This window comes from Chelonia mydas, chromosome 18 (assembly GCF_015237465.2).
Source record: "Chelonia mydas isolate rCheMyd1 chromosome 18, rCheMyd1.pri.v2, whole genome shotgun sequence".
Taxonomy (NCBI): Eukaryota; Metazoa; Chordata; order Testudines; family Cheloniidae; genus Chelonia; species Chelonia mydas.
In genome coordinates, this window is record NC_051258.2 from 17,158,641 (window position 1) to 17,181,105 (window position 22,465).

The 22,465-nt window shown below is 42.3% G+C and overlaps 1 protein-coding gene across 2 annotated transcripts in view; it reads left to right on the forward strand.

Moving 5' to 3' along the window:
• CALML6 (calmodulin like 6) overlaps window positions 1-22,465 on the forward strand; it is a 68,656-nt gene that overhangs the window by 37,474 nt on the left and 8,717 nt on the right. Inside the window, exons 1-4 of one of the 2 annotated variants that reach the window (XM_043531487.1) lie at window positions 1,754-2,103; window positions 17,508-17,682; window positions 17,859-18,003; window positions 21,168-21,268. In XM_043531487.1, coding sequence (XP_043387422.1) covers window positions 2,026-2,103; window positions 17,508-17,682; window positions 17,859-18,003; window positions 21,168-21,268 — 499 coding nt within the window. In that variant the 5' untranslated portion in view covers window positions 1,754-2,025. Of the gene's footprint in view, window positions 1-1,753; window positions 2,104-17,507; window positions 20,090-21,167; window positions 21,269-22,465 lie in introns of those variants that run through there. The other variant, XR_006286401.1, reaches the window with a different exon arrangement.

Genomic DNA, 22,465 nt, shown 5'->3' on the forward strand with positions numbered 1-22,465 from the left:
TCATAATCCTGAATACTGAGCAGACAGCTTTGCTTACACTATAAAATAAGATTCCTTGTCCTTTGGTTGGATTTGCAGATGGGTATTTCCTGAGAGGGGGGGGCGCATGTTAAAAGGGGTGGATGTTGTATGAGACCTGGCCCTTGACTTGTTATACCAGCCATCTGTTCCTTTTCAAAAGCCCCTTCATATTTGCAAAGTGACCAAACAAGAAGCTCTTTTCTGTGGCCTGTCTCTGATCATACACAATACCTTGCACTTGGGAATTTCAAAGCACTTTACAAATACCAATGTATTAAGTCCCATAGCCCTTCCTTGGGGGAGAAGGCCAGTATCATCCCCAACTGGGGAAAAGGAGGCATGGAGCTGAAACTCATGCATTGAGCTAAGCATCAAAGGTGAGACTAGAACCAAGAAGTCTTGCCTCCAGTCCTGTGCATTATTCAGGATTGAACCTGCACTGAGAGTGTAGGTAGAAAGAACATAATTATCTGAGCTAGAAATTGGCTAAAACCCAAAGGACTGTATCCATAGGCAATATGGAGCTGATCCTACTCCCAGTGACTCTAGGCCCTACAAACACAAGTGGCATCAGTGAGAGATTTAGGATTCTGAATTGCTATGATTTTTATTTTTGTTCTTTTTTCTTTAAAGGAAAAGTTTGTCTCATACCCTTTATCCTCTGTATCCTTCTCTGCATGTGTTTTTCCATACCTATCTATCGTTCATGAATGGTGGCTAACTGGTTAATAAACCTGAATTAAGCAGGTACAGAGTGGGTAAGAATGAGTCATTTGGGTCATTATCGCTCTGCTGTAGGTAGGGTTGAGTGTCTCTTTCTGTTTAAAGGTGGACAATTCTCTGTGCTCTAAAGTCTACTTGCTGACTCAGATTGACTTGAAATTTGCTGTGCCTTTTGGGAGTGATCGGTAGTTTCAGTGATCCAAATTTGGGATCACTTGAACAAGGGATACATGAAATACAGCCCCCTTAAAACAGAACTTAACAAAATCAACTAGTTCTAAACTTTTTTTATGCACACCTGGTACTCAAGTCATAACTCTAATCACCCTTGAAGTAATCTCAGTCACTTAGCAGCTAGCTCAGCTAGTGCACAGTGCCAATTGCCCCTTTGGGGTGAGGGGGTGAGAGAACCTGGATTTGTGCTGGAAATGGCCCACCTTGATTATCATACACATTGTGAAGAGAGTGGTCACTTTGGATGGGCTATTACCAGCAGGAGAGTGAGTTTGGGGGGGGGGGGGGGCGGAGGGTGAGAAAACCTGGATTTGTGCTGGAAATGGCCCAACTTGATGATCACTTTAGATAAGCTATTACCAGCAGGAGAGTGGGGTGGGAGGAGGTATTGTTTCATGGTGTCTGTGTACATAATGTCTTCTGCGATTTCCACAGTATGCATCCGATGAAGTGAGCTGTAGCTCACGAAAGCTCATGCTCAAATAAATTGGTTAGTCTCTAAGGTGCCACAAGTACTCCTTTTCTTTTTGCGAATACAGACTAACACGGCTGTTACTCTGAAACCCTTTGGGGAAGAACTCCTGGAAGTTACTAACCTCAGCATTTGGAGCTATAGGTCAGGGTGGGTAAACTGCCAAGCCAAAGAGACTGCAGTGCACATGTGCAACAAAACTAAATGCTCTGTTGAAGCAAGAGGGTTTGCAGGTAGGCTGTTGTCACAGTTCCTAAGCAGCTAAAGGTGATATGATGTGTTCATTGAACCCAAGCTGTGACCGTGCACTGAGTGTGAGCCCCACCCTGGCACTGTTCAGAGAATGGCGTGCTGTGAGTGCTTACACTCAGGATATGTCCTCTCTGCAAAGTTAACTCAGGTAATTGGCATCTGGGTTAGCCTAGCCTGGGTGTGAGCAGCTACAGTGAAAAGCCCTGCCCGACTTACTGTGTTCTCGCTGGTGCTGAACTCCCATGTGGCACTAGGACATCTCGGCGCACATCCTAGGATTCCTTGTGCTGCAGTAAATTGAACTTCTCTATGAATTTTTCCCAATGAATTGTGGGAGCAACTGTCTGTCCTTCTGCATGAAGAGAACTGTGGGAAGGCATTGGATGACTATCAGCATTCTGGTGAGTTAGTCCCCATCCTCACTGCAAAGCAGATGGGTTACTAGCCTAAGCAAAAGCAACACTTGGGCTTTAGCTTATAGCTTGGGTGGAAAGCAGCACCAGACTTCGATGGGAGGGTTTAGTGTGTGGACAGAAGGGGGAGGCCTAGTGGCAATGCCTGATTCAACTCTGCAGACCCTCAAACACTGAGCCCACTCCCCGTAAGACACCCCAGACTTGCTAAATGTTGCCTCCCATTCACCCAGGCCCTGAGGATTCCTCCTGAGACACTGCCTTAGTAAGCCTTGGCGATCACCAGCCTGCTGTCAGTCCCCTGGCAAGAAGATACCTTTGTGCACCTCTGTGGACACAACCTACAGAACTGAGGCATACATGATCCTTCAATGCACACATTCACCTCTCGTCAGTCACAGCTCTGCCAAGCAGCTCCAGTTATCCCCTCCACCATTCAGTACATCTACCTCTAACAGTGAAGGCAGTTGAGTGTGTGCAGATAAGTGCTGCAGTTCCAATCTGTGGAGCACAACAGAAGTAATGGTATATTCCTGTAGACCTTCCCCATGTCTCCTTATTGTGGCACCCCCTTTACTGATCTATTCCCAGGAACTATTGCCAGCTCCTAGGGTCAGAGTTAAGGTGGCATTGCTGGCGTGGCATATACCTTAACTTTGTATTTGCTGGTTTGCAGGGGCTTAAATTTAGCCAATCTCCCCATGCTAGAAGAACAGGAGCTCCCACTGGGCAATCTTAACACTGTATAACAAAGTTTGGGAGGCATCTGAGAAACAAAATGTATCAGTTTTTCCATGTCTCTGTCTCCTGCGCTTCATGAAACAGCTTTCCAAGTACTGTGCCACTTGTAGGGGCAGATTCAAGCAGTAGAGGTGACTGGAAGTTTGGACATGTTATCAACCCTTTTCTTTCATCCAATTTATACTCTACACTACAGCAGTAGGGCCAATGAGGAAGTGTTATGTAGTGGCTAGGGCAGAAAAATGAGAGTTAGGACTCCTGGATTCAATTCTTGCTTTTACTACCAACTTGCTGTATAAACCTTGGGCCAAACTTTCAAAAGCACTCTCTAATTTGGGGATATCACAGTGTATAGAAGCCTGATTTTCAGAGGTGCTGAGCACCTGCCAATTCCAACAGAAATCAATTGGCACCCAGTATTAGAGGCTACTTTTGAAGACATGGGCTTTAGCATTTTTGTGCCTCAGTTTCCCCATGAAGGGAAGAGAAAACCAACAGCTATTATTATTCGTTATTTGTATTACACAACTGCCTAGGAGCCCCAGTCAAGGGCCAGGACCCTATTGTGATAGGGGCTGTACAGACACAAAACAAAAAGAGAGCCTTTGCCCTAAAAAGCTCAAAATCTATACACACATTTCTAAGAGGCATATGCAGTAAGTGGGCTTTGTTCTGAGGGTCTGATGAGTTTGTTATGCTTCCTAGAAGCTCTTCACAGCACTGTGTCAGGTAGGTAGGTAAATATTATTGTCCCATTTTATACGTGAGGAAGCGGAGGCAGAAAGGACAAGTAACTTGCTTTCAGCTGGAAGCAGCAGTGTCATAGCTGTCAGGAGTTCCTTGCTCCCAGTCCTGTGCTCTTTCTCAACTTCAGGTTAGCCCTGCATTCTGCCATTGCTGAACACATAGGTCTTACAAACCTCTAAGTAGGTTTTGTTCATGTCAGTGCCCTGCAATTTCTCTGATGTCAGTGCGTAACAGGTTCCTTAATCTGTGTGCTCGTAAAGCAGAGCAGTTATGGCACATTTGTCCAATTACTATATAATCAGTTCTGGCAATTACAATACACTCATTTCTGGCTCGTCGGAGCTGCTATTCACGCCCCCATGATGAAGCGATCTGCCCCAGTCTCTCTCATTTATGATGACAGCCTGATTTGTGCAGCTTTAGCAGAATGGGAGGGGAGGTTACCCCAGGCTGTGGTTATACAGCTGCAGGAAAAGCCGACAACGATAATCAGAAAAAAACAACATTTTTCCTTCTAAAAAAGATGCATTTTTCCCTCCCATCTCACACAAAGGAGAAATCCAAAATTTTGTTATTGAGCCAAGTGCACCCCAACTGCCACAAATACCCATTCAAATAAATCATTGAATTTGCTTGACCTGCGTCAGGGCCCCTTGCCCATTGACTTCCTAGGAGTCTTTTAAAGAACAGGATTATAGGCAGGACTGTTTGCAGAAACAGCCAGTTGTACACACCTATTAGAGAATTTTGATAGAAAGTGAACTGTGAATTTGCAAATGCAAAGGATTCACACTGGAAGTGTGATCCTAAGAGGCATAGTCAGCCAACAAAGGCTCAGAAACACCACCACATGACCAGCCCGTTCATTAAAAACTAGCCAACTCACCTTGAATTTCAGATGCTTGTGCACAAGCTAGAGGCCATGTAACATTCCAAAATTATTCTCGTAATAAATTTTCAGTCACCAAGAAAATAGAGAAAATTGTCATCTGATCGCAGATAGCTTGGGAAAAACTAAATATTTGCTATAATTATACATTTGCTTGAAATATGAGCTTAGGCCAGATCCTCAGCTGGTGTAATTATGATGATTTATGTTGACTTCAGTGGTACTATGCTGACTGAGGATCTGGCCCAGTATTAGGGGAACCTTTCTTCCCAAAGCTCTTTCTGAACTATGTAAATATACTCTGATTTCATCCACTGTTAAATTCATCCACCTCTGGGCTGGAAGCTAGGCAGACAACCAGTGCAAGCCAATCGCACAACAGGTTGTGGAAGATGTGTGGGAGAGGAAATATTGCTCCAATCAACACAGTCAGGGCAAAACCTGCTTTTATGAAAAATACCAGGGGATTTTTAATCAAAGCAAACAGGACTTTGGCTTTAAACATCTGTTCTGAAAATGACCCACAGGATAAACCATATGAAACTAAATCCCCTACCTTGGGAAGATAAAGGGCTGAGCCCTATTATTATATGTATTGTGGAAGCATCTCAGACATGGGTCCCACTGTTCTAGGTACTGAATGAACACACAAAGAGACGGTCCCTGCTTCAGAAGATCAGACCTGCTGACGTTAGAATGTGAGTTCCAAGCAGTCTAAGTATTTCAAACCTGGTGCTTAATCCACAAAGCCAGCCCCTCCTAGCTAGTAATGCATATATTATTGATAAGGAGAATGTATTTTGCATAGTGAATAAATGGTATTTGAAGGCAGTGCAGGAGGCAAAGGCAGGACAGGGGATGTCTTCTCACTGCCTCCGACTGCGTTCAGTGTCTACTGATGCTTCACTTTGGATGTTGCAGGTTTATCACTTAATGTTTCCAAAGATTATATTGCAGTGATCATAAATACCATTATGAATAAACCACTTTGATATTATTAAGGAGCTTTACTATAATGGGACATGAACTTGAATTTTATGACAGACCCTGGGTATAATTTGCACTGGGCTATAAAGCTCATGAATTATTGAGACAATTTACTTCCCTGCCTGCATTTCCTTCCTGAGTGAGCACATGTGTTATTGTGCTGCAAGCTGCTGACAGTGACGCAGGCGCAGACTTGCTCCAGCAGCATCTCTTCTCATCCCTGGCTCCAGCACAAGGCTGGCAGATCACAGCTGTAAACAACTGGCAAAGCCAATCAGATTGGACAGGTATGAGGAAAATTGTATGCTGAAGAGGAAAAAAGTGAAGGTTCTGAGAGCTCTGAAGAGCACCCTTCATTGGAGCTGGGTGGGGTTTTACCTCCATCTAAGACACCACATGTGGGGAGAGGGGTGTGCATGCACACTAATGATTTGTAGAAAATTTTAGTGATTAGGAAAATGGCTGGACTGCAAGCTCAGAAGTTTAACACCCTTTAGCCAAGCTGTGGATAAAGCTAATCTGTGGGACCATGTCTGTCACTTTTTAAAAATTAATTGTTTGCATTACATTAGCACCTAGAAGCATCAACTGAGACCAGAGCCCCATTATGGTAGGTGCTATACAAACACAGAGTAAGGGATTCCACTGCCTCAGACTCGTGAAACAGATGAGACAGGATGGGAGGAGAAACCAAGGCACAGAGAGAGAGGAAGCGACTTGTCCAAGGTCAGCCAGCAGGTCAGTGGCAGAGCCAGGAATACAAGCCAGAGGGTGTGAGTCCCAGTGGAGTGCCCTACCCACTGGCCCACACTACATCTCCTCTTCCTCCCTCCCGCCTCCTTCCACACACAGACATTGTGTTCTGTCAGAGTGTAAACTCTGCAGAGCTCAGACTGCGTCTTCATGGGTGTTTGCACAGCATTAACTCCACATGCCCTGATCCTGACTGAGACGTCTTAAACACATAGCAGCACAAGATAGGCAGCAGCAGACACCTCGCTTGACTTGAAGGGCACCCTTTTAGGGTGGGCTGCATTAGGAAGTAAAACCAGTTCCCACACCAGTGCTGCAGGGAGTTAACCAGTTCCAGCACCCTTCCAGAAAGCATGATAGAGACCAGGTGGAATGTGGTCTCCATGGTCTTGCCAAAAATGCCCCACCATTGCTAACACCAATACAGCTCCCGCATAGCCCTAGTGCAGAGGGGCTGCTGGCACTTAAAACACTATATCTGTAAGACCTAGCTCAAGCAGTTAAAACAACATGGTGGTTAAGAGTCTAGCAACCGCCAGCAACCTGTCTGCACTAGGGGTTCCAATACTGCCAGCGCCAACAGCGCAGAACTAGTGCTAGTAACAGTGGGAAAGGTTCACAGACTTCCCTAGCATAGACAAGGCTAGTCTCGCTTCCTGTAATGGTGAACAAATAGTTTTGTCCTGTCTACACTAGCACTTAAATAGTTTTTAACACTAGTTGAGAGGCAATAGGAGGGGTTAACCCCTGTCAGCAATGGCGGATTTTCGTAGCATAGATGGACCCTTAGAGGTGAAAGGTGAGTTTTGTATAGCACGTTTTATCCTTGGCTTTTCTGCTGAAACTCCCAACAGGTGGGCTGGTAATGTTCATTTTGTAAAATAGTTGGTCTAGAGACACATCTCTTGTGCATGCACAGGAGCTGCAAATGATAAAAGTATCTGAACAGAAGTCCAGTCAGAACATCTGGATCAATCAGAGCCTAATCAGAAATGAGTGCCTTGGGCCCATCTCTAACACAATCCATCCTAAGCATAGAGCCAGCCAGCTAGCTTGCTCCTCCTCATTTCTCAGGGTTCAGATTGCTCTGGCCAAATACAATTAAACCAGATTCATGGCCATTTAAAAAAGAAAAATCAGCTAAGTCTGAAAGCATCCCTGGCTTTCTTTCATTGAAACAATAAAGTCCTTTCCTTGTATTGGAGAAGAGCAAGGTCCAAGAGCCATAAAGCAATGTCCTGTTGGTTGAACTGTTTTTATTTCTGGTCATAAGATTATGAAAACATTATGTTTAATAGTCCCTTTAATGCTACTGCTTTCCCAACCTCATGTCCTCAGGCCCTGCCTTTTATTTCGCTTCCTTTTCTCCCGTTTGAATTCATAGCACAAAGGGACCATCATCCCAAGAGGTTTGTTATTTCAGTTGATGCACTTGCTATGCATCTTTCTGTCTTTAAATCCATTTGGATATTCATTGGCTATAGAGCCCATAATGTGCAAGTAGACACTGACAATGCGGCATTGTATTTAATCGCCCAGACTCCTTGCATTGTGTCTTTAGATCTTCCCATTGGCTCATTCATCCTGTCCCCGAAGAGAAAAGGGAAAGTCAATCTTTTCTCTTGTCTATTTTTTTCTTCAGTGGTGTGACTTTTCCTTCCCTCCACACCCAAAGGCACTAGCTTTTTAATCCATCTAATCTTCATTCATCAAATGGAACTGGAGTTTCTAATCCCCTCCTCATGAAGGAAGAGCCTCTGGGCAGTGCACAATTTTTTCTGGGAATTATTTAACATATGAGTAGGAATCTATAGCATGTGGGCAAAGGTTCAAAAGGAAAACGTGCTACACACACACAGTGCAATGCATGTACTCAGGTTAAAGGAATGCTGCCAAAGGGCTTAGGGTTCAGACTGAAGCTACCAAAAATCTGTAAATATGGCAGGGGATGTCACCTAACCAACTAGCCCCCGCCCCAAATAATAATAATAATTAAAAAAATCCAAAGCTTTGTCTCCAATCAATTCTAAGAAAGCTGTAAATATTGATACTCTGTTGCATTTCTCTACAGCTTTGCATTGGAGGGTTTCTAAGGCTGCGTTTACACTAGAGACTTTTAGGAAAAAATATTGGCTTAGTGAGACCCCTAGTGTAGACAAGACTGCAGTGGCTTCTAAGTACTTACATTTGCTGTTTCTCTTGCTGACCGCCATTCTCAGTAATGGGTCTCTTTGAAGCCTAGTTTCAGAGTAACAGCCGTGTTAGTCTGTATTCGCAAAAGGAAAGGAGGACTTGTGGCACCTTAGAGACTAACCAATTTATTTGAGCATGAGCTTTCGTGAGCTACATGCATCCGATGAAGTGAGCTGTAGCTCACAAAAGCTCATGCTCAAATAAATTGGTTAGTCTCTAAGGTGCCACAAGTCCTCCTTTTCTTTTTTTGAAGCCTAGATAACTCTTCAGGTCCTGTAATTTCTGGTCTTCACCAGTTCCTTAACATGTTCCTTAACATGGTGGTAACATATTTTGGTCTTGTCCACATAATCAAGATCAGCACATGTTATAACATGGAATGGCCACTGCCACGCTTAAGCACTGTGCTGTACAGTTGTATGATCCCCACATTCAGTGAGAATTGGATTTCTCTTCCTCATCAGGACAATAAATAAAACTTTGCACTCACTAAAATAAACTCAGCACCTTTCAGCTGATGATCTCTAAGCACTTTACAAACATTAGCTAAGCCTCATATGAATTGTGCTTTCATCACTATAAAGTAGGTAAATAAATTCTTCCTATTTTTTTAGGTGGGAAAACTGAGACCAAAGTTGTTCAGGCCAAAGTTTTCAAAAGTGGCCACTGATTTTGGGTGCCCAGGTGGGGACACCAGGGTCTGATTTTCAGAAGTACTGAGCACCCGCCACCTGCACCTGCAGTTCAATTCAATAGGGCCTAGTTCAGGGATCGGTAACCTTTGGCACGCAGCCCATCAGCGACATCCGCTGGCGGGCCGGGATGGTTTGTTTACCTGCAGCGTCCGCACGTTTGACCAATCGCAGCTCCCACTGGCTGCGGTTCACCGTTCCAGGCCAATGAGGGCTGTGGGAAGCAGCGTGGGCCGAGGGATGTGCTGGCTGCCACTTCCCACAGCCCCCATTGGCCTGGAGCAGTGAACTGCAGCCAGTGAGAGCTGCGATCAGCTGAACCTGCGGATGCTGCAGGTAAACAAACCATCCCGGCCCACCAACGGATTTCCCTGACGGGCCGCGTGCCAAAGGTTGCCGATCCCTGGCCTGGCTGATCAGGTTCTCCATGTCTTGATTTGGGCACCCTGAAATGGGGACACTTCAAATCAGTAGCCACTTTGGAAAGGGTTCAGCCCATGTGACTTGTCTGCAGTTACAGAGGCTGGATTATCAGCCTGGTATAGATTATTGATGTGTTACACTGCCATCTTCACTTATTAGAATACCATCACCCCCAGGAAGGTGGAGAATGTAAAGAGAAAACCATCCTTAAAAATGGATCTTGGCTGTGAGCTGACTGTCTCACTCATGTTCTAAGCAGATGTAGTTAGAAATAAGATTCTTCCAAAAATAGGGTTCCCTGTCTTAAGCTCTTGAAGCCATAAAAGGTTTCCAAGACTCTATTTTTCCCTGGGGACTGATGGCCTAACCTTCTTCTACGATCTAAAAGGGAGAGATCACTTTCCATCTGGGGCCAGACACTGTTACTGGTAGGTTACTGACATCCTGTCTGAGCAGCCTTCCTAGACACTGCAAACATGGTGAGTGAACTGTCTTTCCTTGCTATCCTAAACTATAATGATTGGAGTATTTCTTCTGTGGACCTGTGATATTGATTAAACACCTTTCAAACAACCTGTTCAGGACTTCATGTGAAAACCTATTACAATATAGACCTTTCTAAGACAAACGATATCAAAACAATGTTGAACAGCTCTAACAGACAGTAGACTCATATTTTGTTAATTGCCTCATCTAAAATTATTTAGACATGCTTGAATGACTACCTCATTAGAAAATTCTTGAATTTTTTAATATGTCCATTTAAATTCATTTCTCTTGCAAACTTTAAAAAAAGTGTTTAATAATTAAAGCATTTTCTAGGAAAACGTGCAGGATTAATTCTTTATGAGTGGAGATGTGGTGATCCTGGAGCTTTCTGAAAGGTTATTTAACACCAACTCAGCATGTACTCTATGTTTCACAAAAGGAAAGGATGCTGTTTTAGACATTCAGAGTTTAGATGACTGTAGCTCTAATAAATAATTACTAGCATTTATGCTGTGTCTTGTCTAAAGATCTCAAAATACTTTAAAAACTGGCTATAAAAACAGTACAAATACAGAGAACACTTCACTCATTGCTGAATGCAGCCACCTCTGGGATGGAATATTGTGGCTGTTTAATATTACACAGCAATATTACATAATACTTTGATAGAAAGCAGGGAGCGTCCTGTGTTGAACTGAAAATACAGGAGGAAAGTACTAAGGATCATCCATACGCAGCTGGGAGAAGTGAAACCATAAATGTCAAATGGATTGTTCCTTTGTATTAAGGATCTGCTCTTGGTTTCATTGACCGCAATGCACAGAATCAGATCCTAAATGAAAATCAGCCATAAGTTCCAAACACCCCCTGCAACAAATAACCAGGGAACCAGCCGTTGTGGGGAAAATAGTAACTGAAATCATGAACAATCATAACCGCGTCAAATTAAGTTCACGAAAATAAACTCAAAAAAACCCATGGCTGGGTGGGTGGCTTCACTAACTTATCAGTTTCTTTGTTGGGTCTCATTGCTCTGCCTTTTCCTCTGTTAAAAATTTCAGGGACTGTAGAGTCAAATATCCAGACTGATGGCTAAATGCAGTTAGCATCAGGACACAAGGCAAGAACTAGGAGATCAATGCAGCTTTAGGGTTTCTGCCTCATCAGAGGAAAGTGGAGCAGGAGTTGGAGACAGAGCGTTAGTCTCCATTGCACATTCCCAGCTTTGGTCAATTAATGCCACAATTAATATTATTTTCAAATAGGAGGTATCTTTTTATTTTGGTTTATCTTCAGTAGTTGAATTACAAATGCCTGAAAATAGCGATTTATAATGGAAAATCTGACATCCCCTTTCTGGCAAGGAGAATGGAAGGTGGCAGCTAAAAAGACTCTATTTGGGGCCCAAATTCATAAACATTAATAACCTACATGAGTTCAGAAATCCCATATTTTTCCATACTTTCCCTGTTCCTGATTATGAGGTATCACGCTGCTTGCTGCCATTAAGGATATGCTGGGCATTTAGGGAATTAAGAGATGCAGCATCAGCTAATGGCTAGAGCACAGGACTAGGCTTCAAGAGATTTGAGTGTTAATTCCATCTCTGCCACTGGCTTGCTTTTTGACCTTGGTCACTTTACTTTGCTATATTTTAATATCTACAGTGGTGGTTGTGAAAATCAACTGACAGGTATAAAGTGCATTGATCTCCTCAGAGTGGAGACGCTAGACAAATGCAAAGTATTATTTTCACAGTGGGAAGAGAGCTCCTTGTTTGCTACAGGAATTTAGGTGGAATTCCCGAATCCCTCATTCACAATCTTATTCCCTGGTGGGACAAAGTGTTTCCAAAACTACTGAGTTGAGGAAAATCTTTTAAATGAGGATTTAAACAGTGAACAACTGCCTGTATCCTGGCATCTGAAGATGAGAAATTGATGAGCAGCACCCAAGCTCTCAGGAGCTATATGGTGAAATTTGAAAGCTGCTTAAAGCAACTTTCCAAATGAACTGAAGTTCAGGGGATGTTGAGAACCTAATCCTGCCTTTGCTAGCCACGCCCAAAACTCTTACTGACGTCTGTTGCAGTATGTTGGCCTGAGAATCTCTGCTAGGTCAGGATAGGGTTGAAGATCTGGAGGGGCATAAAGATAAGTAAAAATGCACAGAAAAATAATCAGATACTTTGCATATTATTTATAATAATCATTAGAACTTTAGCCCCACTCTAGTCCCTCTGATCTTGAAGTATTACAAAACTTTCTACAGACTATTAACCTGCATATTACAAAGGACCACTCACTCTTTACCAAAATGCCAGAACACAGCAGCAACATTAGGGAGAGACTGACTTTGGCAATGCCAGCAGTGGTAGATAAATTGGAATTCACATTTAAGAAGCAGGGAGAAGGGGAAGAGTAGAGAGCATAAATAGGAAAGGATGCCATAGCCTCAGTAGCTAAAACAAGCAATTAGAGAGAGGGGGAGGGGAGGCCCTTTAGAGAATAAAATACTTTAACTTCCCTCCTGCTAGGAATGCAGGAGCCACGCCTTGAGTCTGTGCCTTTTCTCCACTCTATCTGAAACCACATTTCCTTCTTTCACTTCCTGCACTGTCATCAGCTCTTTCCCCAAGATGTGCTTTGGTAATGAGGATCTTCCTTGCCCTGGACTTTGGACCACGGGAGCAATGCTATAAACTGAAGCGCTGTGGTGAAATGCAGGGCAGATTGCTACCCGTGGCAGTTGCTTTTAGGCTGGCTTTGCAGAGCTGCCCAGGAGTGAGGCTGACACAGCTCCCGAACACAGATGAGCGCAAGCAATAATATTTGGATCTGGATCCAGATATGGATTTTGAACAGCCCTTTGGGATCTGAGATTTGGATCTGAGGCCTTATGTGGTATGGTAGCTTTTCAGGGTCACTCTGCTTCAAATGTTGTCTCTGCTAGGGACTATCAGTTTCCAGGCAAGTTCTGGTGATGACTTACAAGCAGGAAGAGTTGTAAAAGTGAAAGCATTCTGAGGAACAGAAGTCAGACTGGAATTGTTATTACTCCCTCAACCCCCTTAAACAGGCACCAGCCTCGCTCTAGTCAGAGGACTTTTGGTGGTTGCAAAACTGGGCCTTAGCACGGCCATTTCCCCTTGGCAAAACTCCAGCTGTCATTGTTCACAAACCCATTCTCATCATTGCTGTAACAATGCAAGTCACTGAAAAGTGCAGCACCGCCCTCTAGTGTCAGCCACTGGATTTGTTGTTTGTTGGTTATGTCCTGTCATGTGCTGTGCAGCACTATAAATGTGGTTAGAAGTTTCACCCCAGCAGTTTTGACAAGTTAAATCTCTTACCAGCTTGATGTTTGCAGTGGGAGACCAGAGACAGAAACATTCAATGATCAGTATAAGCATTTACCACTCTGGACAGACACTAACATGTTTAAAACCTACTCAGGCTTTGTCTAGACTAGGATGTAAAGGTGTGTTAGAACAGGTCAGCTATCGTGGGCAAAATTTTCAAGTGATTTCAGCTCTTACATCTCATTTTCAAAAGTGAGTTCACCAGTTAGGAGCCTAAGTCCCATTGGAAAATCAATGGCATTTAGGCTGAGTGCCTCAGTTGCTTTTAAAAAGAAAAGGAGTACTTGTGGCACCTTAGAGACTAACAAATTTATTTGAGTATAAGCTTTCGTGAGCTACAGCTCACTTCATCGGATGCATTCAGTGGAAAATACAGCGGGGAGATTTTTATACATAGAGAACATGAAACAATGGGTGTTACCATACACACTGTAACGAGAGTGATCACTTAAGGTGAGCTATTAAGCAGGAGAGCCGGGGGGGAGGGGGAGGAGAGGGAGGAGAAACATTTTGTAGTGATAATCAAGGTGGGCTTTTGAAATTCTTTTGAAATTGAGACTTTGGCTATTGTCAAATTTTCCTCATAGCCTCTCTCTGTAACCTTGTCTTCCAAAATCTTCCTTATAACCTCTCAGTTTCCCCCTTAAACTTCAACTCTTACTTGTATGCTGTCTTGTCTTCTAGAACATATGAGCATGTGGGTAAAATATTCAAAATGCCTACCTGCCCATGTTCTATGACCTCATCAGGATCATCAGAACTCAAAACTAGGTAAATGCGCAGCATGATGGCACAGAGAATTTAATAGGTTTCAGAGGGGCAGCTATGTTAGTCTGTATCAGCAAAAAGAACGAGGAGTCCTTGTGGCACCTTAAAGACTAACAAATTTATTTGAGCATAAGCCGATGAAGTGGGTTCTAGCCCACGAAAGCTTATGCTCAAATAAATTTATTAGTCTCTAAGGTGCCACAAGGACTCCTCATTTTTGTTTGTTTTTTTTTTGGGCGGGGGGGTTAGAGAATTTAATGTTGATTAGAGCTGCTTGAAAATATTCCAATTTTTAATGAAAGTTTTTGACAGAAAAATTCCTCTTTTCAACGACTTTATATTATAGGCTCTTTATCTTTTAATTCAAAAGTTCTCACACAAAAAATTAAAAATAATTCACAATTTTTTCTGTTTTTCTACTAGCTCTAATGTTGACAAATGAAGTAATAAGGAATAATTTGAACCACATATATACACTGCTGTTTTTTAAATTAACTAACTACTCAGGGAGGAAGATCTGGGTTTACTGTTGGTTTCAGAGTAACAGCCGTGTTAGTCTGTATTCGCAAAAAGAAAAGGAGTACTTGTGGCACCTTAGAGACTAACCAATTTATTTGAGCATAAGCTTTCGTGAGCTACAGCTTATGCTCAAATAAATTGGTTGGTTTACTGTTGGCAGCTCAGCTGAGAACAGCTGCTCAGTGGCAGTTAAAAAAGCAAACATAATGTGACAATGCTTAAAGAATGGGATGGAAGATGCTTAAAATATCACCATGCCATTTTCTAATTCAGTTCTGTTCACACTATCTCTAGAAAGAGAACGCTTTTGCTTCTTCTTTCAGAGATGGGTGATAGAAATGGGAGGCCTGGAAGGATGTCCCTGTGAACAGAGACTATGCAGACTAAGACTGTTTAAAGAGGAGATGAATAATAATTAATAATACTTAGCTCTTATACAGTGCTTAACAAAGGAGTAGGCATGATAGAGGTACAAAAAGAAATGAATAGCAAAGGTGAATTGGTGAGACGGTTTCTATCCACCCTCTCTCAGTACAAGAACAAGGGAATTTCAATAAAATTGAGAGGCAAAACACTTAAACCTGATAAAGGAAATCCCTTTTTTTGGGGTACACATCACAATCACCCTGTGGAATTCACTGCCACGAGACATCCCTGAGGCAGGGAGCTTAGGAGGAGTCAAAAGAAGATTAGCCATTTATCTGGATAACAAGAACACCACAGTTACATCACATATCAAACCAGGATGGTCATATCTAAATGATATTTAATTCTCATGCTTCAGGGCACAAGTTAACCTCCAACTGAGGGGAATGAGGATGAAATTTCACCTGTGGACCGCCTGTTCTTTATTGTTCACTAAGAGGACTCTAGCACCTTCCTCTCAAGCATCTGATTGAGGCCACTGTTAGAGATACAAACGAGACAGATCACTAGTTGATCTGATATGGCTGAAATGTTGTAGGAAGGGTATCTGCTGGGTCATGCAATAGACCATGGCTACATAACATGGTCATCAGCAGGGTTTGAACCTGTGACCTACCACACCAATTGCTACCCTTTGAGCTATAGTAATACTGTCTTTAACTATGAGTAAGTGGCAGGATGGTGTCGTCTCTGAGGCCAGCTACTTTAGAGAAACAAGACAACATTCACTCAACCTCTCTGTTACACAGAACTCAGAAAAATAACTTCCCAGGCTGGGCTGCTATAGCAAGTGGAAAGCTTATTACCTTGTAATTGACAATCTCTGTCAGTGAGGAGGATATAGTGTTGCTTTTAGGTCCACAAACTATTTAAATGGCTTGCTGGTTGCAGTAACTGAAGGTGCGCTACCATGAATCAGAAAAATTCAATACAGTCGGGAAATATGTGGGACTGGGCACTAATCCCAGGGACTTCAGGGTAATAGAGAATGCAGTGCTGGCTTTGGGAAGTGGCCTTGGGTACTTCACTATGTTAGGGAATAAAGCACTGGCTGTTTGGATCAAATGGAGCCTGCATCTGAACCACCCTGGATATGGTGCAAGACCAATTTCCAGCCTTCCTTTAGAGAGGATCTATATATGCCCCTAGGTACTATTCTGATAGAAAGGCTCTGTGGATAACAACATGTCTGCTGTACCACTGGCCTGGGGGTGGAAAAAACAACTCTCTGTACTGTGGGGGAGGGGGTGTGTGGAGGGAAGAGGGGAGGATGGTAAAGAGAGAGAAGGAGCAGACTCAGTAAGTGTTCCCTGCTTACCTCCCCTTCCCCCCCCCCCCCCGACCCCAGTCAACTATGAGCAAGTTAAATATAGACCCAACACTTCTCCGGGGAGCCAGATGCATGAACTGATCAAATGCCACAAATCTGTAGCAGAGACTCCAGTCTCCACTCTGTTGGTTGGCAGGGAGATCTTCATTTTCAAATTTTTAGCGCAGGTCTCTGGATAGCTCTTACTGTAACGTATGTCAGAGAATAGTCTTTTAAAAGCCATGTCAGATCTTTCTCCCATCATGGCTCCTTTGAAGACTCTGGGGCTACCATTTAAAAAACAAATACTTGAACACTTGTAGACAGCAGCTACCTCCTACAGCTACCAGGCTGGCCTCAGCAGAAAAGACCATCAATCATGTTCTTATTCTCAAAAGGCCAGCTAACTTTAACCCCATCCTAACACTCCCCACTCCCTGTTCTAATCATTAACAGCACTTGGCACTCAGACTCCCACGCCTCACTTAGGCCATGATTCAGGAGTGGAGTAACATGAAATTCTTTAAAAAAGGAGTACTTGTGGCACCTGAGAGACTAACAAATTTATTTGAGCATAAGCTTTCGTGAGCTACAGCTCACTTCGTTGGATGCATCTGATGAAGTGAGCTGTAGCTCACGAAAGCTTATGCTCAAATAAATTTGTTAGTCTCTAAGGTGCCACAAGTACTCCTTTTCTTTTTGCGGATACAGACTACTACTCTGCGGCTGCTACTCTGAAACATGAAAATTCTTTGTATACTGGAAAGCAAGCTGTCCTGTTTGGTAAATGGTCTCTGATGGCCCACATTTTTGGCTGATCTGAGGGACTAGTAACCATTTCAAGAGTCCCAGCTTTCAAACGATGTATAGAATAATGTATTTTTCCTGTTACTGGTGCTTCATGAGATAGCAGACCATAAGAATCACATTAGTTAGATTACTCTCTTGCACATACCCTGTGTTCTGTGCTTTTAGCTTAGCCCCTTGCCTGATGATCCTGCTGGTTGTGTTTCCTCCTGCACATTACTGAGCACATCTAACTAGAAAATTATTGGAAGCTGGCACAGATCTTTTGGTTTATTCCTTTCCACACAGGCTGAGACACTGACACCAGAGCAGATAACAGAGTACAAAGGCGTCTTTGAGATGTTTGATGAAGAGGGCAATGGGCTAGTGAAAACAGATGAACTGGAGAAGCTTATGAGCTTGATGGGAATCAACCCAACCAAGAGAGAGCTGGTGACAATGGCAAAGGAGGTGGACAAAGACAGTAAGAACCTCAGCCGGTCCTATCTTTTACTATATTTCCTACCCTGAAACCAGTGTGTTGAGCTGCCCAGGTTCTGTGGTTCACAAGAGGAATTTACAAGGCAGGATAGACCCTAACTAGACTGCTTCTCAATGACTAGCATGTTAATGTACCCTAGTGCTTTGTTGTTCTTTTAGATAAGGGCACCTTCAACTGCGACAGTTTTCTGGTTTTGATGGGCATTTATCATGAAAAGGCTAAAAACCAGGATGAAGAGCTGAGGGCAGCATTCAAGGTCTTTGATAAGGAACACAAAGGCTACATTGATTGGAATACACTCAAGTAAGTAGCAGACTTCCTGAAGGTATGAAAATATGGGCCTGATTCTGCATGATGCTGAACATACCCAACTCCCATTGAATTACAAGTCAGGAACAGACCATGCCTTTAAAGTAGGAAGAGGAATGCTGAAGCTTTGGAAAGGCAGAACAGGTACTGGGATCTCAACACCCAGTCAATATCTGAGTTTGCCACTGGACTCCAGATTGACAAACTGACTGATTTAGACCCCGAAAATGGGATTTATCTTGATGTTATTTTACTGTCCAGTTGAGATGTTCCAGACAGGATTTTTTCCCCGGATGTTCAGTGTTTCCAAAAGATCAAGGTCCATATGTCTGAATTACACTGACATACAGATCTATGAAAGTTACATTCCAAAGAACACATGATCAACTGAAACAGCGATCAGAGCTGGTGAATAATGAAAAGAAAAAATTCTCATGAATCTTCATTCAGATTTTTAGATTAACATATTTATTCTATGTTTGCATGACTTTTTGTTATCTTTCAGAGACTATGTTAGCAAACAAGTTTACTGGTAAGAATATTGGCAGAAACAGTGAATTTAAGTCAAATGTGGAGAGACTATTTTCTGAAATTGTAAAATCATATTGGAAACCTTAGCTACCGTGCATAAAACAAAGATACCATGTGACCAATCAAACCATTCAACACATCTCAAAGATTGGATAGTAAATGAGCAAACTAGGAACCAAGAATCATTCACAGAAATTATTCTGTTAATCATTTAAAATAACTAGCACATCGAAGAAAAATCTTTAAGCCATTAGCAGACAATTTGTGAAAATAAATTAGCCAAATAAGTCATTTGCTCAGCTCTAATATGAATGAACAGTCTCTAGACTATGTCTTCAGAAGGCATAAAATGACATCTCTCCATTGAAGCTATGCTGATTTCACCAGCTGAGTTTCTTGCTCTTTGTATTATCAACAACAAACAAAACTAAGAATTAACCAACACAGTAAGAACAAAAGAAAAAGGCAACAATAAAAGAAAAAAAGGATAAAAAGAAACAAAAAAAATTAAAAGATCACTTTATAAAAGTACCAAATGTTTCTACTCTTCACTTTGAAATTAACCTAGATTTCCATATGGATATGAAAAAGATGTCTATTAGGCTGGAAAAGATTAATGCATTTAGCTAACTCAAGGTCATATCATAGGCAAATAATCCTCTGGTTAATGAGCATTAATCAAGCTCCTGTTCATAAATGTGTAAAAAAGGAGGCATGTAGCTTGGAAATGTTTGTGTTTATCATTCAGACACAAGGTTCCAGATTGTTTAACATCCTCAGAACTTGTCCTTGATAAGGAAAGAAAACAAACATTCTTTAATTTAAAAAGCCTGGGATTTGCCTCAAAGCTTCAAGCTACCAAAGCTGGCAAAATCAGAGGAGCTATGCAGTTTGTGCTACAGTAAGTTCCAAGAAAGCTAGTGCAGGCTTCAGGCTCCTGTAGAGTCCTAAAAGAAACCTTCATTGCTAGCTATTCAAAAGGAAATGAACACATTAGCCATAATTCCCCTGGAAAAGCAAGATTGTTCTGACTGTTCTACCCTTTCATGGGCATAGAGCTAGGACAATCAATGACTTGGCCAACAACGCCAGAAAGTGCTCAGCACCCAGTTGTTTCCCATTTTCACACTAAAGGTCAGATTTTCAAAAGTTCTCACCAGGTTGGATGCATTTTTTGTGCTGGGTTCTTTTGAAAATCTGACCCCAAGAGGGTGCTGACCACTTGGAAATCTGGCCTTGAACTCCTTGGGAAATGGTTTCAGGCCCCAGCCTGTGCTGTTCTAATGATTTCTATTTTCCCAACTCACATGATGTTTCAACAAAAGAAAAAAAACTTTAAATATTACCTTGACATTATTTCAACTCAAGAGTGAACAGTGCTGGTGCCCTTATTCCCCTCACCTTTCCCCCAAGGACAGGAACACTGCTTTGAAGATCTTTCATGGTTTGTATATATAAGAACATCTTCTGTATTTTCCACAGTATGCATCCGATGAAGTGAGCTGTAGCTCACGAAAGCTTATGCTCAAATAAATTGGTTAGTCTCTAAGGTGCCACAAGTACTCCTTTTCTTTTCATGATAGTGAGCTTCTCTGACTGCTTTGGTCTGTGGATCATCAATGTGCTCTGATGATGGAAATTGCCTCCCTGACTTTGAATTACGCACCAAGCTCATGGCAGGCACGATTGCCTGTATGCATTACAACTCAGCAAGCAGAACATAGCCAGATGGGATGGGGCAATAATATCCAGCACGGTTTTGTGTCCTGACACGTACAAGATACTAGCAATCCTTACAAAGCTGCAACAGCCCCAGGGACACTTGGATAAATGTGTGTTTTCTTACATCGACTAAAGATCTGTATGCAAGTATCATGCCTTGGTGAATTAGGTTTCCTTTCATGCTGAAAGCTGGTGTTAGTTGTTCTATGCCCATGTCTACAGATACACACAGGACTAATTCTGTATCTGAGAGTTTGTGATTGGCCAGTCCAGGCTTTATTTAGATCAGAATTCTGAGACTCATGGGCTGATACCATGGGTGAGATTTCAAGAACTATTTTTCTTCACTAAGTGGAATCACAACATCTCAAGTTTCTGTTTGTGTTGGGGTTGGAAATAGACAATGCACTCGAATAGACACTGTAAGGAACAATCTTAATCCAGATCACTTAATAGGGCTTTACCATCTCTCACTTGTGTGATACTGTGTGTGGTCACTTGAATGTTTATTGCCATAATTCTATGCAGGTTTTCCATTAGAATATGAACAGAGTACACCATAAGTGTGGGCTAATGGTTAAAGTAGGGGACTGGGAATCAGGACTTCTGGGTTTAATTACTTGTTTTACCATTGATATGCTGTGACTGAGATTTTCAGAGGTGCTGATCACTTGCCGCTCCCATTCACTTTAATTGGAGTTGTAGGTGCTCACAACTTCTGAAAATTAGGTCATGTTTGACCTTGGCCAAGTGACATATCCACTCCATGCCTCAATTTCCCCACTTGTAAAATGCACCTAAATACCTACCTTTGAGAGTTGACAGGAAGAAGTTCATGTTTGCAAAGTGGTTTGAAATTCACCTATGAAGGGCAAAGTATTGCCAGATTTGGTCTGTATTTTTAGGTATGTACTGATGAATGCTGGAGAACCACTAAATGAACAGGAGGCTGAACTGATGATGAAAGAAGCTGATAAGGATGGAGATGGAACAATTGATTATGAAGGTATAGTATCCATACACAAGACTCTTTGGCAAATGAAAGGTGCACTGGGAAGATTACTCCCAATAGCCTGTAGTCAGCAGTCTTGGATCCGTCTTGCCTTACTCAGAAGCTTTGCCCACGGGAGTCACCCATTTTGACTAGGTGGGTGTATTCCACACAGACAGTGTCATGCAACTGTGAGAGGGATGTGTTGTTTAGGACATAGGGCTGAGTTCTAATGCTGGCTTTGACACCGACTCCCCCTTGGGAAATTCACTTAACCTCTTTGTGCCTGAATCCCCATGACTTTGTGTGGTCCTCCCTCCCCCTCTTCCTCTTCCCTCCTCCGGCCACCCAAGTGAGGAAAATATTTTCTTATCTCTTAGGAGGGTTTGTGAAGGTTAATTAGAGAATGTTTGTGAAGTGGATTTAACAAGATTTTTAAAAGTGACCAGTGATTATGATTGCCTCAGTTTTGGGTACCCAACTTGAGACACGCTAAAGGGGCTTGATTTTCAGAGGCCGGGTGTTCAGCACTGTCTGAAAATCAGGCTCCTTTAAGGTGTTTCAAGCTAGGATTCCAAAATCACTAGTCACGCTTGAAAAGTATGGCCTCTGTGTGTGTTGCGAATTCTAAATAGATGTGACTTCAGGACTGATAATCTAGCACCTTTCACCAGCACTAAATTAACTTTAAAATATTGATTAAGGAAACCAAACTCTCCAGTTAAGTAGTTCTTACTGTGACAAGAAAAATGGGGACTAAAGTACATGAACATTCATTTGTCAGCGATGTGATTTATATAGAAAAATTCAAGAGGATTTATCTGCTCCTCCAAAATAATTTATCTATATGACATTTATGGTCTGTGTGAAACCATTTTTTATTTAGAATCATAGAATATCAGGGTTTGAAGGGACCACAGGAGGTCATCTAGTCCAACCCCCTGCTCAAAAAAATTTCTGTGCCTTCAATCTTCAACCTTCACAGAAATCTGCTGCCATTCCCAATGCAACCAGAAAGCATTGGAATAATATCTGTTCATGGTTTGGATTGACATTAAAAGACTGGTCAATAAGTGGTTGAGTTTAATGCAGCCACAATGCATTTTATCTGACCTTTCAGCAGAAGGCAGTAGAAGCATACAGCAGAAACAGATCACAATACCAACCCATTATTGATACATTAGTCAGACTTCCTGGAAAGACTTTGGATTT